Source organism: Nelumbo nucifera, chromosome 3 (assembly GCF_055504915.1).
Source record: "Nelumbo nucifera cultivar China Antique chromosome 3, China Antique-T2T, whole genome shotgun sequence".
Lineage (NCBI taxonomy): Eukaryota > Viridiplantae > Streptophyta > Magnoliopsida > Proteales > Nelumbonaceae > Nelumbo > Nelumbo nucifera.
This window is the reverse complement of record NC_142651.1, coordinates 58,369,822-58,385,890: the sequence shown is the minus strand read 5'-3', so window position 1 is coordinate 58,385,890 and position 16,069 is coordinate 58,369,822. Positions and strand designations below refer to the sequence as shown.

Genomic DNA, 16,069 nt, shown 5'->3' with positions numbered 1-16,069 from the left:
AGATGCAAGATTAGCCCATCAGGTATAACCCTAAATGGCCTTACACTCAACCTCTCAGCCCATAATGATCAAACACTACCCGACAAGAGAGGACCTCTCCCTCGGCTGCAAGGAACAGTGTTGCACTCTCTACTCACATGGATCCAAGGAATTAAAACCATTTGCAAATATTTTGAAATCGTACATATCTATATATCATATATATAAATTTTGCAAAACAAAATTCCAATGATTGAAATCAACTACCAGTAGTTAGGTTTCCATCAGAGAGAGTGCATCCCTGATCATTATCTTTGTCCAACAAAGGGGCTGATCCTGTCACTATGATCACCCATTCAGATGAATTCTCAGACTGTCCCAACATACCTAGGTTTTGACCCCCGCTAAAGATCTCACTAATTGGCATAATAAAGATAGCCCAATCCGACACCTAGTGCAGCATCATAATCGAGTCTAGGGGTCAGGTGTTACTTTCTAGTTTTGCCCATCAATCTCCAAGGTCCAGGGCAATACTGGAAATCTGGTCCGGTTCAAAGATTCAAGTAATCCTACACTATATGTGCTTTGGATCTCAACCTAGCAGCTGAGAAAGGCCACCCCAACACTTGGCAGCACACCAGTGTCAGCCTTGGTAGGACAAATCTCCCCAGACTTATTCAACGGCTGTGAACATTCTAAACTAACACGAGTCTCATTAAGTGTCCAGTTTAAGGGTCTTACACAGAAACATACTACACAACATGAATCAAACATGCACTTTATTCATTTACACTAAATGTCAAAAGTACATCAAAACTGATTGGAGCTAAGGGCATACAAAACTGTCTAACAACTCCCACTTGCACTTAGGTCCAATCTGGTACAAGCTAGAGTCCCATGCTTTCCATGTGTTTCTCAAACACTTTCTGTATGAGTGGCTTAGTCAATGGGTTGGCCACATTATCCGCTGATGCTACCCTCTGAATCAGGACGTCCCTCTGCCAACAATCTCCCGCAATACATGGTATTTCCTCTCAATGTGCTTTGACTTCGAGTGGGCTCGAGGCTCCTTAGCCTGGGCGATTGCTCCATTGTTGTCACACAACAACGGGATGGGTGATGTGTTGGACAGAACCACTCCTAATTCGTGAATGAACTTTTTCATCCACACGGCTTCCTCGACAGCTTCACTTGTGGCAATGTACTTGGCTTCGGTCGTGGAGTCTGCCGTGGACCCCTGTTTGCTGCTTTTCCAGCAAACAGCACACGATCCTATCGTGAAAGCATACCCAGATGTAGACTTTCTATCACCTGGATTCGACTGGAAATCAACATCAGTATACCCTAGAATTTGTAGTGAACTACCATCGAATACCAGACAAAACTCTTTTGTCCTTCGAAGGTATTTGAGTATGTTTTTCATAGCAGTCCAATGCTCCTGCCCTAGGTTGGCCGAAACCTGCTTACCACACTCACCGCCTGAGCAATGTCAGGGCGAGTGCACAGCATGACATACATGATGCTCCCTACGGCTAAGGCATAGGGAACGTCTTTCATGCCCTCAATCTCCTCAGAAGTCTTAGGAGACATCTTCTTGGAGAGAGTGACTTTGTGCCTGAAAGGAACGTTTCCTTTCTTAGAGTTCTCCATGTTGTACCTTTTGACAATTTTCTCAATGTAAGCAGCCTGGGATAATCCAATTATCTGCTTCAATCTATCTCTATAAAGTCGAAGATCCAATATATAGGATGCTTCTCCAAGATCTTTCATGGAGAATTACTGCGAAAGTCACACCTTGACCGAAGTCAACATGCCTACATCATTCCCAATGAGTAGGATATCGTCCACATACAACACCGAGAAGGTGACCTTATCCCCACTGAAGTTCCTGTAAACATAGGGCACATCCGGATTCTGCTCAAAGTCAAACGATTTGACGGCAGAGTCAAAATAGATGTTCCAACTCCTAGAAGCTTGCTTAAATCCATATATGGATCTATTAAGTTTACATACCATGTGTTCCTGACCAGCAACAATGAAGCCTTGTGGCTGCTGCATGTAGATATCTTCACTAAGATCTCTATTTAGGAATGCGGTTTTGACATCCATCAGCCAAATTTCATAGTCAAGGTATGCTGCTACAGCTAGCAGGATCCTAATGGATTTAAGCATGGCCACGGGCGAAAAGGTCTCATAGTCGATGCCTTCTTTCTGAGTATACCCTTTTTCCACCAAACGAGCTTTAAAGGTCTCAACCTTGCCATCGGGGCCCTTCTTCCTCTTATAGATCCATTTGCAACCAATTGCTTTTACCCCGGAGGGTGGATCTACTAGAGTCCAAACTCCATTGGCCTCCATCGAGTCCATCTTAGCTCTCATGGCCTCCACCCACTTCTGAGAATCTATGTCCAACATAGCTTCCGCGTAAGTCACGAGATCCTCCTCACTAGTCAAGGCTTCCACTAGGTAACTATCTTGGTCATAACCATAATGGACTGGTGGCCTGGATACCCAGGTGGATCTTCTAGGTTGGTCACTACCTGGAACTTGTGGGACACCTCCCACTGCTCCTGAGCTCTCCTCATCAAGAACTATTTCCTGATGATGGGTGTCCAGGATGTAATTAGTCTCTAAGAACTGGGCATTTCGACTACATAACACTTTATGCTCACTTGGGTTATAAAATAGATAACCCACTGAGTCCTTTAGGTAGCTTACAAATAGGCAACGACTGGTCTTGGATTCCAACTTGTCCGTACTCGTTCTTTTAACGTGCGCAGGACAACCCCAAATCTTCAAGTGTCTGACACTTGGTTTCTTTCCGGTCCAAAGTTTGTATGGAGTTTTTGGAACTGATTTGGTTGGAACTTGATTCAGCACGTAAATAGCAGTCTCTAATGCATGTCCCCAAAAGGATGTGGGTAATTCCGAGCGTGTGAGGAGTGACCGGACCATGTCTAACAATGTCATATTCCTCCTCTCTAAAACACCGTTAAGCTGTGGTGTTGCAGGAGGAGCTAACTGTGATATTATCCCGTTGGCCTTCAAGTAGTCTCTGAATTCGTCAAAGAGATACTCACCACCTCGATCTGATCGAATCGCCTTAATTTCTCTCCCTAACTATTTCCCGACTTCTTGTCTGAACTCCTTGAACTTTTCAAAGGATTCGGACTTCTATCTCATTAGGTACACGTAACCATATCGTGAGTAATCATCGGTGAAGGTGATGAAATACACATGTTGGTTACGAGTCCTAACACTCAGGGGACCACATACATCAGTATGTATAAGGTCAAGCGTGTTTGTACATCTTTCAGGCTTACCATTAAATGGTCGTTTTGTCATCTAACCGAGGAGGCAAGGTTCAAAAGTGGGAAGATCTTCTACGGTTAGAAAATCCAAAGGACCATCCTTTACCCTTGTGATTCGGTCAATACCAATATGGCCAAGTTGGTAATGCCACAGGCACGTGGGACTAACTATATCATGAGTCCTTTTCTTGGGGATTTTGACCGATGTAGTTTCGGTTAAGTTAGCTTCTAGAGAATGATGTAGAACATAGAGACCGTTCTCCAATTCCCCACATGCGATGAATTTATTGTTCCTTTTAATAGTAATCATATTACTAAAATAGACAGTATATCCATCAACACAGTTTAGAAACAAAAATCAAATTTCTTCTAAAGTTTCGTACATAAAGACAATCCTTAAGTACAAGTATTCATTCTCTAAAGACTAATTGTACGATTCCTATCGTCGTAGTTGCAGTACTTGCAGAAGTCTCCAAGTAAAGTGTCACTTCTCCGTCACTCAGCCTTCTGCTAACTTTGAACCTCTGTAGTGAATTACATGCTTGAGTTGAATCCCCGGAGTCAACACACCAGGACACAGGAGTAACTAACAGATTAGTCTCTATGACACAAGTTTCGAAATTTCCTTTCTTAGATTCCAGGTAGGCAGGACAGTTCATCTTCCAGTGGTCAGCATGTTTGCAGAAGTGACAGGCATCGGATGCCTTGGCATGACTATTGGCTCATCCTTCCTAATCAGTTCTTCGGCTCGTTGCAACATATTGCTGAGCTCTTGAATGCTGACATTCAACTTGTTCATATTATAGTTCATAATGAACGGATTGAAGGACGGAGGCAAGGAGTTAAGAATGGCGTCTATCTGTCTGACCAGATCTAGCCCGGACCCAAGGGCCTCCAGCTCATTTATATAACCCATCATCCGAAGACAATGGTCATGAACTTGCTGCCCCTTGGTCATCTATGCGGTCATGAACTGCTTCAGGACCTTTTCGCGAGTAGAACGGTTCTGCTCTTCGTACATAGTTTTTAGACTATCCAATATGTCTTTGACGAGTTCGATCTGATCGAACTGCCTCTGTATCGAATTATCTAAAGAGGCTATGATATAACAACGGGCTAGGGAGATTAAGATCAAGAGATTGGACGTTCACAGCCATTGTCGAAGCTGATCGCAACACCATTCTCGCGTATAGAGGTTGGACGTTCACAGCCACTTCCTGCATGTGGATGGCCTCCACACACTCACCAAACCGTCTGCAAGAACAAATTAAGATCAAGAAATTAATTACTTTACTACAGAGAGAGAGAGAGAGAGAGAGAACCTGCTGAAGTATCCCCTAATTTCACTTTCGCCAACTGGGTATCCGCGGGAGAATGTAATAAATATGGTTCGATCGTCATGAGAGACCTGAGCGTTGGGTTTCCATGGTTGGGCGCGGGGATTCAAGCTTGACTCTCCAGCAACCACATTTCGACCAGAACCAGACGACCCACTTGCCCTTGCCTGCTGCGCGATATCCTCAAAAGCTCTTGCCAAGACATCGTTAACCGTCTTCGTGATGGCTTGAACTGCAGAAATCCTGCGCTCATGGACAAGCTGGAAAGAAATGTTCCTATTCATGAGCCCAGAAGTCAGGGGAGTATCGTTGCTGTTTCGCGAACTGGGACGAGTCACGTTCACAGAGACATAATTCAAGCAAGAAGCTGCTTCTTCTGCTAATACATTAACCATTGAGTCTGGTAGCGGCAACATCTTCAAGATTATGTTGGGGTATCCCAACTCTTCCAGCCATATCCAGAATGCAATCACACGCATTGATACGGCGACGTCTCGCCGGAGATTGATGACCAGCCTGCTGAAGATCTCTCTATCTATTGCATGGAATGATTTGAGTTCCTCGGTGGTGATCATAAAGTAATCCATGGCGCCAGAGAGTGTCTGAGAACCGATCTTGCAAGTGCAGAAAGTATGCCGAAGATAACACCACACACTAAACTTGAATACTTGATGGAGAGGGTGGTCGATTGGGTCGAATGTTATATGGAGACGAGAGCGGGTGATATTGATGACCTTTCGATGGTGGCTTTTAGTGCCAAACACCATTTCGAAGAGGTCGGTCTGAAACTCTGAGTCAGAAGAAACGCCGAGCTTCTGCTCTGCGATGGTTGGAGAGATGCGACGGTTGGAAGGACATGAGACATGGTCGTTAATCGTTATGTCTGTTGATGAAATCGGAAGTTGGTAACTCTTTTAATTTGGCGGGAAAGGATAGGCAACGGCTAGTATCTTTGAACTGAATTTCCGATTTTACAATAGTACCCCCATTTTCTCTTTTCTTCCGCTGGAACGTGGGTTTTGGTCTTGGTCTAATAAAAACGTGTGAGCGCGCCCCACACCACATCCCAACCGTGGATTGGGAACATCTCCCATGGCATGCACGAGAGATGAAGCCAATGAAAGCTGGGATGTGCATGTGGGGGCGCGTTCTGTGGTGATTGTGGGCCTTATGACCTCCACCTTTGGCCTTACAAGCTCGGTGGTATAGCCTTCGACGAAAACCATGAAATCCAGTTAAGATCTGCGCCCCACAACGGGGCGCCCCACAGTGTCTCACAGAACATCCCTGCCGTGTTTTGGGAACGGGTTAACTTTGGCTGTTGGGGTCCAAGGGCATAGGCTGTTGAGACAGTTTCTAGGCTGTGCATGTTTTGGGCAGCTCACCTATTCATGCCCATGCTTTGGTTTTTAGTAAAAATAAATTAATATATAATTACTAACTTACTCATTCTCATGGTAACGTGGCAGTCCCAGAAATTCCCTCAACAGTATAGGCAGTTGGGCCCCAACAGCTAAAGTTTTTCCCTTGGGTACATCTCCCGAGACTGGTACTATCATCACGAGATGTTCCCAATGCACGGCGGGGTTGTGTTGTGGGACAGTGTGGAGCGCCCCCTTGTGGGGTGCAGATGTGAAATCCTTAAAATCATGACCTTTATGCATTTTGTGACCCCATCTTAACGTCAAATAATTGGGGCTGTCAACTACAGGTGCAAATGGATCGCACGATCCGATCCGAATCGAGAATATCTGATCCGATGTGTTATATATTTATAAATATAAATATAAATATATAATACACATATATTATTTATTTTTTTTTATAAAAAAAGCATGTATATATGATAAAAAATAATTAAAAAATACTTATATTTTTTATTTATTTAAATTGATATATTTTATTTTTTCTTTTAATAATTTATTAATTTAAAAAAATAAGTTGGATCAAATCAGATCCAAATATTCAAAGATCAAATAGGATTCGAATTCAGATCGACTCCTATCAGATCCATTCGGATCGGATTTGACATGAACAGTGTAGATTCAATCCTCACAAAATTAAATTGTGCTGACACCGTTCTTAGAAAAATACTTTTCAGCCAAGCATTGAGAATATCTCCATTCTTGTATCTTTTTATTTAAGGAGATATTTTTAATATATACACGGCTGAAAAGGCTGTGAGAACTCAGAGTGGACACAATTTGGTGAGCGGGTTAGGTCTGGTTTGGGATGCACCCATTTTTAATTGGGACAAAATCATTAGACTTAGAACCGTTTCATTTTTTAATCAGGATAACCGGATCTGACTCGATTAGACCTGATTATACTAACATCTATATTTATCTATGTTAATAGTAACTTAAAACTTCAATTTTGATTATACAACCTTAACAAAAATGACAATCAAATATTTTTAACCAAAATTATCATATATGTTATTTATCAAATTTATCGTTTAGACATAAAATATAATAAAAATTACAATAAAATTAAGAAACCTATATATATATTATCATAGTCAGTTTGGGTCTTAATCATTTTGGAACAATCAAGAACCAGAACCAATACAATAAGCGCTGACCCATTGACATCCCTAAACCAGCCAGTAGGCATAACAGATTTTTCTACATCCAGATTAGGGGTGTTTACATTAAATGTCAAACCGACCAAACCGAACCGAACCGAATCAAACCGATCTTATATGTTTAATTAATTATTAATTAATCCCTACTGGCCTATATGTTAAACGTTGATATATTTTATTGGTGTTTTGTTTGAACTTTGAAAAAAATTGGTTATTTATGATAAAAACATAAAAGTAAACCAATATAAATATAATACAAGGGTACAATATTTAATTCAGTTCTGTATAAATTTAAATATATATATTGACAAAAAAATCAGTTTTGCACAAAAACTAATCGATTTAAATATATATTTTGACTTAGCATAAAAACTAAAAACAAATATACTTAAATATAAATAGATATTTTAGTTTAAAATATATATATAAACCAACTAAATTTATAAACTGACTCTTCATGACTCAAACTGACCCAACCCGACCTGTGAACACACCTAATTCAAATCGCACTTAAAAATTAATATATTTCTATTGTTGACCTCATAATCCACATAATTTATTCTAAAAAACAAATATAAATAACAAAAAAGACTTTTTTTTTGTAAAACCAATAAGAAAAGTGATGACCTTCTTCAAGCAAATGGCTTTAAATCTCTTTTGGTAGTATCCATTTTCTAATAATTAAATTGAAATGATGTAAGCTGATGCAAATAATTAAAATCAATATTACTGTAAATCTCTTGGTTTGGTTTGGTTCAGTAGAAAGCAAGATTTACAATATAGACACAATAGGGAGGATGTATCATCCATTTCCATATGGCAAAATCTATGATATAGAAAAAGTAACTTTTCCATATCATATCGGATGATATGGACCAATCAACATTCCACTTGTCTGTTTCAGTGAATACGGGTTAAACGTCACCCTCCCCCTTCTCTCTTTCCATCCAAATTCCAACCCCATGCCGTGCGTGGCTAAACCACTCTCCCATTTCAAAAGCAACTGCCTCAATTGTTCATTTCAATAGTGGTTGGTCCTATTTCGATTCCATATTTCAGGCAAACACAATTGCTCACTGGCAAAGCATTACGAAAAGCCTGAACAATTACTAGAAGACTTTGAGAGATAATTAGATGAGTTCTAAAAGTTTAAATATGACAATGCAATTAAATTTTTCCTCCAACATCATCAGTCCGCAAAGTGATCACTCAGATATTCTCGTTCATAAATGTTCATCCATTTAACAAGTAATTTTGATTGGAATTTTTGGATTTGAATACATTTCAACTCAATGGCGTCTATTAGCAGTTTAGCACAGTTTTGCTGTTATTGGACATTCTATTCATTTTGGCAGTCTTCTTTTGCCTTGTGAGTGTTGTTCATTTAGCAATGGGGAGTATGTAAAAGTAGGATTGGCTGAGTTGGAGCAATGGCGTTATAATGCTACTGAAGAGGTAAGCATCAAACATGACCTCATAAATATTCTTTCCAATTCAATATATCTGATTTTTTTGCCTGGAAATTTTGTCTAAAAGCTCTGCTTTGTATTCAGTATGCAGGCTCCGCTTGGGATGAGTTGAAGCATATCAAACAGGCCGTTGGCTTCCTAGTATGACTTAATATCTTATCTCATACATATCTTCTTTTTCTAACTCTTGTATACGTGTTATCCAGGTCATACACCAAAAGCCCGAAAAGACCTTGAATGAGATAACAAAGGACCTTTGCCCAGTCTGTGACTCTTTTCTTTGCACCTCAAACTTCTATCCTAGATTTTTGTCATGTTTCAAACTTCACAGACTGGACCTGCTTCTTTCAGGTGCTTAGCATACAACAATTACATAGGATTAGTACAATGTACTGGGATGACAAATATGGTACACACAGTGTCCCTTCAGATGTAAGTCTTTCCAATTGGTTTTGAGTTGTACTGAGTCTACTGACATGTTGGTGTGATTCACATTTCTCAGTATCTAGTGTGTGTACCATATTTATGTACCACAGCGTGTGTTCCATGAGAGGTACAGACAATTAAAGCACTACTGATAGTTAGTTGTAAAAGACAAACAATAAACATATCGAAAGAAGAGATTTGGTATGCTTATTGCTTTATCCGCTGCATGTTTTCTTCTGGCTCTTGGCCATTTACTCTCTACACTAAAATATTGGTAGCCACTGGTGCATAGCAGACCTCATAAGCTCAGAAATCTGTTTACACAAAAAGAAAAATGCAAACAAAGAATAAAAGGGCACAATTTAGACAAAATTGTATTTCATTGATATATTCTTTGAAGCTTTACAAAAATATGGCCTCGGATGGGGGAGGTTTGAGCCCTTTACAAAAAAGTGACGAAGTAAAAGAAGAGAAGAGGTGTGAAGAAGGACGGACAGAAGGAGACCCCACGGCATGCGACCCTTCAACCTCCAATGTTTGCATTCCCCTCAGCCACCTTCGTCTGCATGGGCTGCTCTTCATTGGCTTCGCCCTCGGAGAGATATACCCCGTCGTCTGGCAAAGACTCCTCGGCCATTGGATCAGGTTGAATCCCCAGCCGACTAATGTCAAAGTCAGGCTGTAGGTATGTAGCGCTCCCTCATACCCTTAGAGAACATCAAGCATCAAGACTAATATCACAAAAGTGCATGTGAGCAACTCACAACCAACCCCCACGCTGTAATGAACCCGTAGCACACCAGCATCCTTGCGATGAACTCGCAATAATCGCGATAAGCCCGTGGTTCACCGAGTCAAGCTAGCATCAGAACCCAAAGAAACCATAGTCGAACCTTTCCGAGAGCCCCAAGCCCACCTGAACATGCGATGAAGCTACGCCCACTAAGGCGTGCGTTGAACTCATAGCCCGCAAACTCGCGAGACCCGGGTCAAGACAAACCCAGGCCGAGCCCATGGCGAGGCCCGCGTATGCCCGGAGACACGTAGAACCCACAACAGCAAAAGACGTAGTGAGCCACCACGGGGAGCTAGCTAGGCGCCACCTGTCAAATGGTGACATCACCGATGCCATGCGAGATTAGTTACGATACACAAAAAGGGAGTAGAGCACGTGAGTAATGAGGGATCTTAAGGATAAGGAAAGTCAATCCTTGAGAGGATCCTCATGAGACACGTGGAAAAACCCCAGTAGTGCACCCAATAATTGACAGCGAATCAAATATTCCCTTTCCCGTTGTGTTGCCAAATGCCCTTATCTCCTACCTTTTAGGATCTCGGGATCCTCCTATAAATAGAGGTCCTCCTCGTATTGAAAGGCATCCAATCTTTAGCATTTTGTCACCCAACACCCCGAGTTCTCTCTCTCTCTCTCTCTCTCCAATTCCCTCATTTTCACATCCTTAATCCGGATATCTCATCCCCCTATTCATAGGCTTCTCTTTGTCTTTCAAAGATACCACCTACACCCAAGCCTTACCCCTCCCATAGTTAAATCTCTAGTTCCGTCTTTGATCACAGAGAATGGCCTCGAGAAAAATCAACCTCACCACCACTCCTGAGGAGTAGAGCAACACTCAGGAAAACACCAACCTCGGAGTTGAAAACCAGCCTGAGATGGAAACACCCATCCAAGCTGATATCGAGATATTGTCAAACAAGGTTTACGGGTTTGAGGCACTCTTCGAAAACCGATTCAGGAAACTCGAGTAGAGCCAAGAGGAAACAAGGAAAATCCTCCAGATCCTACTCAACCGATCGGCCCAAGCTGAACAGACTCCCGCCGCCACTCTTCCCAGTGATCCCAATTCCAATCCTAACCCCAGGCGCCATGCCTTCAACCCTACACCCGCCGTCCCGGAGCAGCCTAACAGGGCCAATCCAACCCCATCCCAAACAAGCCCCCAACCTGCCCACCAGTTTCATACCTTCCCCTACACAGACCCGATAGCAGAGACCCCTCTCAGTCGAGACGAGTTGAGGGAATACGTCCAAGGGCTGGTAGTTGAAAGCCGCAACCGGGCCCAGGATTCGACTGTCTTACAAAAGCATTATTCTGATCGTATTCTATACAAGCCCTACCCTGTTGGGTACACTCCTACTCAGCAATGGCCACAATACGACAGACAGAGGGGTAGCCCGCAGGAGCACATCAGCAAGTTCAAGGACATCCTTGGTTCCTTCGCTCTTTATGGGGACCTCAAAGTACGTCAGTTCTCAAAGTCTTTGACCAGCCCAGCATACATGTGGTTCGTGAGTCTCACCACTGGGAGCATTGATTCATGGGGAGAACTAACCAAAAAGTTCCTATCAAAATGGTTCACCCTGGAGAGAAAGCTGACAATGGCCGACCTGCGAAACATGGAACAAGGGCCAGGGGAAGATCTTCTGGCCTATGTTATGAGAATTCAGAAGCTCATGCATTCCGTCTTCGACGAACATGCTACCAAGAAAAAGCTTCATCGAGCAATGTGTACAAGGCATGCACCCTACCTTCAGGATCGGCATCGAGAACGTCAAAGTCGAAACCTTCAGCCAACTCTGGAGGTGTGCAGAGAGGGCAGCGTGATCCATCAAAGATACCTCCCCGTACAATAGAAATGAGGCGTATGCAGTTGATAGGAGGCCCAAGAACAATGGAGGAACTAGACAAGGGCCGTATCAACACGATAACACCCAAGGAAAGAGAAGCACACCTTCCCCCTTTCCCTGCACAAGGGAGGAAGTAATCATGATAATGAACAAGTTAGTTGAGGACCGGGTCATCAACCTGCCACCACCACCACCACCAAGAGTAGACCCAGAAAAAAGACAAGCACAGTAGGAGATGGTGCAATTACCACTAGACACCACACCACGACTTGATGGACTGCTTTACCTTGAGAAGGTTGTTCGTGCAGAAGGTGAAGCTGGACCAATTCATGAAGAAAGACCCGGCTTGTGTGGATACCGACCCCCTCCTAGCCATATCCAGGGAGGAAGCATCAACATGGTTGGAGCAACCGCTCAGTACCAATCTAACACCCTAATAGAGAAATTACAACAAAGCGAAGAACTACGATAGTTCTTCACAAAGCATGGGGCCAACACGACAAGACAGAAGCTGGCCATCAGAGCACTAGCAGATGTATTCCGGTATCCATTACAACCCTACAGCCATGATCACAGCAATGTGGAATTAACGGCAGATGACATGTTATCCGCCGACCCCCATCATAATAGGCCCTTATACATAATGGAAAAAATAGGGGGCTTCGACATGAAAAGATCAATGGTCGATCCGGAAAGCTCAGTTAACCTCATCTCCATCCACACATTAGAGTTGATGAATGTCCGAAAGGAGGATATCAAGGGATTGCCGCTAGAAGTAACAGATTTCAATGGAAACCCATCCACCATAATGGCAAAAATAGGGGGCTTCGACATGAAAAGATCAATGGTCGATCCGGGAAGCTCAGTTAACCTCATCTTCATCCACACATTATAGTTGATGAATGTCCGAAAGGAGGATATCAAGGGATTGCCACTAGAAGTAACGGATTTCAATGGAAACCCGTCCACCACCGAAGGATCCATTGAGCTACAAGTAGTAATAGGCTCGTTCAATATCTCACAAGAGTTCTAGGTAATCTCGGGAAGGACTTCTTATCATGCCCTCTTGGGACGACCATTAATACATGACTTGACCCTCATCCCCTCGACATACCATCAGTGAGTCAAAGTTAGATACCGGGGGCAATCAATAAGGATCCCTGCCACCAAGGTACCTTTCGACAAATCCTTGATGCACCTACAGGACGCCATCTACTTCATGGAGTTGGCAGACAATGGCGAGACGAGGATAGCCAAGGCTGAAGGAACTAAGTTGCCCCATCCACTAGAGAGCCAGCTTGCGGGGACGTCGGAATGTAAGAAGATAAGCATATGCATTCAGATAACAGGGAGCGATGAGAAAGACTATTACACCATTGTCGAGGATCACGAAAGCGATGAACCACCGACAGCCAAGAAGGCGATCCCCGAGGTATTATTTTATAGTATGTCCTATTTAGCGTAACCTTATCGTAGCATGTGCCGATAGCTAAGATTTGTTTTTTCATAAAGAAAGAGTTCGCCTTATTGTATGACTAATTATCTCAAAATCGAATACATATTTATCTAGTCATTACAACTTTTTGACAAAAATAATAAGTAATGTTTCAACTGGTACCATTTCATTTCATTGCAAAATGACATTGCAACGGTCCTACCATCACACAAAAGTCCCACCATTGGGCATGACACAAAGGAGTCAAGAGAAGATGCCTTGGAATATTGCAATGAAGTCAGAGCGCCTCCCAGGTGCATGATAGATTCCATTGACACGGTTGAAGAATTGCTAGAGGAGATCAACCTAGCGATTGATGGAACGGACAAACGACCCTTATACATATCCGCCAAGCTGACAGCCGAGGAAAGAGGAAAACTCATCGCACTCCTAAGAGAATTTCAGGATGTATTCGCTTGGTCATACAACCAGATGCCAGGATTAGACTTAGAACTCGTCTGACACTCCATGTGCATAGATCCGAAATTCCGACCAGTGAAGCAACCACAGAGGATTTTCAAGCCGGAGATAACCCTAAAGAATAAAGAGGAAATAGAGCGACTTTTGAAAGTCAGTTTTGTCAAACCTTGATGAGAACAAAAAGTATCATATGTTTATCCCCAAATATTCATTCTTTTACATTAATTTAGCATTCAATTGGACTCATTACTCTTGTATTTCGATCCAGGGCAAGCAAGAAGGCGATTGGAAGAAAACAAGGCTAATCGGATGATTTTGCACAGTTTCGGCACCATCAGTAATCAGGGCATAACTCTCGATCCCGGACTCCGATTTGGATGATTCAAGATGAACTGGAAAGATAAGGGAGAGACCCACAACTCTCATGTTTTGGATTTTGACAGATTCGATCTGAATCGAGGTCAAAATCAGATCCGAAGTCGGAACAATTTCGTAGTAAAGCCCAACCCACAGCTAAAGCCCAAATTCGCAGAAGAGTCCTGTAGCGGCCCAAGTTATTAAAGAAGCCCAACTCGAATTCAAGAATGAAGAGTCCTATCAGATTTAAACTTCAATTGTAATCCTAAAAAGATTAGAGATTGAAATTACTAGATAGGATAGGGTAGAAGTAGATCAGATTAGGGCTTTCTAAATTTAAAGTTAATCTCCTAAAGGGAGTTGGAGAGATCCCCTCCTCCTAAAGCTATATAAAGGCGGGGGGGGGGGGGGGGGGGGGGGGGGGGGGACCAGCTTTAGGCATCAATCAAAAAATCCATCAATCGAGCATCAAGAAACTCGATCAATCAAGAAAGATCAATTGAGCATGGAGGATTCGAAAATCATGAGCAGTTAAGCTTTTCTTTTCTGGTTCAAGGGGGGATGTTCGATTGTGTCATCGTGAGGTTCAGTATTTAATTCAAGTTCTTGCATTTTAATTCAAGTATTCATTGATTCTTGTGCTTATTCTCTATGGATGTTAATGTTAATTAGTCTAGCAAATTAATTAATGTTGATCTTCCTACTGCTATCCATGATTTGATGATCCATAATTGTCACGAATAGTGGTACAAGTAGCAATTAGGTTAATATCTTTTTGGGTCAATTGTTTGTGATAGCCTTTGACCAATGTATTGGCATGTTTTAACCTAAAGGTAATCAACGGAACAATCCAAGAAGGAAGAATATGAGCAAGAAGTCTTGGAGACCTTCAGGAAGGTGGAGATAAATATCCCCTTGTTAGATGCCATCAAACAGATTCCAAAATATGCAAAATTTTTGAAGGAGTTGTGCACTAACAAGAGGAGGCTGCAAATCGATGAGAAGGTAAGGGTTGGAGAAAACGTTTCAGCTATCATTAAGAAGACCTTGCCGGAAAAGCATGCTGATCCAGGTATGTTCACTTTACCTTGTGTGATTGGCAATAAAAGAATCGGGCGTGCCATGTTAGATTTAGGTGCATCCATCAATTTCATGCCATACTCGATTTATTGTGCTTTGAGATTAGGTCCCTTAAAGGAAACTAGGGTAGTCATTCAGCTAGCTGATCGTTCTAACGCCTACCCGGAAGGGATCGTTGAGGAAGTGTTGGTGCATGTTAATGATCTAATCTTTCCAGTCGACTTTTACATTCTAAAGATGGAGGAGGACACGGTCACAAGTTCAACCCCACTTTTATTAGGCAGGCCATTCATGAAAACGGCCAAGACCAAAATAGATGTGGATGAGGGTACCCTCTCCGTCAAGTTCGATGGGGAGATTGTTAAATTTAATATTTTTGAAGAAATGAAGTACCCCAATGAATGTCATTCGATTTGTTCAATTGACATTGTTGATTCAATTGTGTAGGAAACGTTTGAAGAAAAAGATTTGAATGAGGAGCTCGAATTGAGTGCACAATTGGATATGAAGAAATCGTTACCCTTTGTTTTGCAGGCCCCTATTCCAGATTTGAACCCGCCCATGATGGATGAAAGGGGAAAACACAGAAAGTTGCAACCACGAGAGTTAGAGGATCTGATTCATGATTATTAAAAATAGGGAAGTTTGTTTTTCCTTTTTCTTTTTGTTTTTACATTTCTAGTTTAGTTTTTCTACCATTTCTTTGCATTTAACCTAACATTGGGGACAATGTAAGTTTTAAGTGTGGGGGAGGGGATTTATGTTAGAATTTAGGTTGCATTTTAAAATTTGATTTAGGTTGTATTTTAAAATTTGATTTAGGTCGTGTTTTACTGCATTTGTGTAAAAAAAAAAAAAAAAAAAAAAAACTCAACTCATTTGGAATCAATTGAAACAATGTTCTAGGAAAATGGAAAATTCTTGTGAACCTAGTAAGGAAATATGATCAAGGAGTACAT

The 16,069-nt window shown here is 42.0% G+C and overlaps 2 protein-coding genes across 2 annotated transcripts; one reads left to right on the top strand and one right to left on the bottom strand.

The window, feature by feature from the left end:
• Nucleotides 1-4,375: 4,375 nt before the first annotated feature.
• On the bottom strand, nt 4,376-5,214 carry LOC109115018 (uncharacterized). Its single transcript, XM_088900365.1, has 2 exons — nt 4,613-5,214; nt 4,376-4,544 (listed from the first exon to the last, which is right to left on the bottom strand). Exons 1-2 carry the CDS (start codon nt 5,212-5,214, stop codon nt 4,376-4,378), a joined length of 771 nt encoding a protein of 256 aa, XP_088756491.1.
• A 45-nt stretch (nt 5,215-5,259) lies between these two features.
• Nucleotides 5,260-9,261, top strand: LOC148801243 (myosin-17-like). Its single transcript, XM_088900364.1, is given in 8 exon segments — nt 5,260-5,403; nt 8,274-8,352; nt 8,408-8,462; nt 8,570-8,669; nt 8,768-8,824; nt 8,890-8,946; nt 9,035-9,115; nt 9,220-9,261. Coding segments are annotated over 8 exon segments (615 nt in total).
• Nucleotides 9,262-16,069: the final 6,808 nt, after the last annotated feature.

What these genes read in the sequence shown, in the direction of transcription:
- LOC109115018 (XM_088900365.1), bottom strand. Translation starts at nt 5,214, where the DNA reads ATGGATTACTTTATGATCACCACCGAGGAACTCAAATCATTCCATGCA. An exon ending in ATTAGGGGATACTTCAGCAG is followed by an intron (nt 4,545 to 4,612) that starts GTTCTCTCTCTC and finishes TTGTTCTTGCAG; the next exon opens with ACGGTTTGGTGAGTGTGTGG.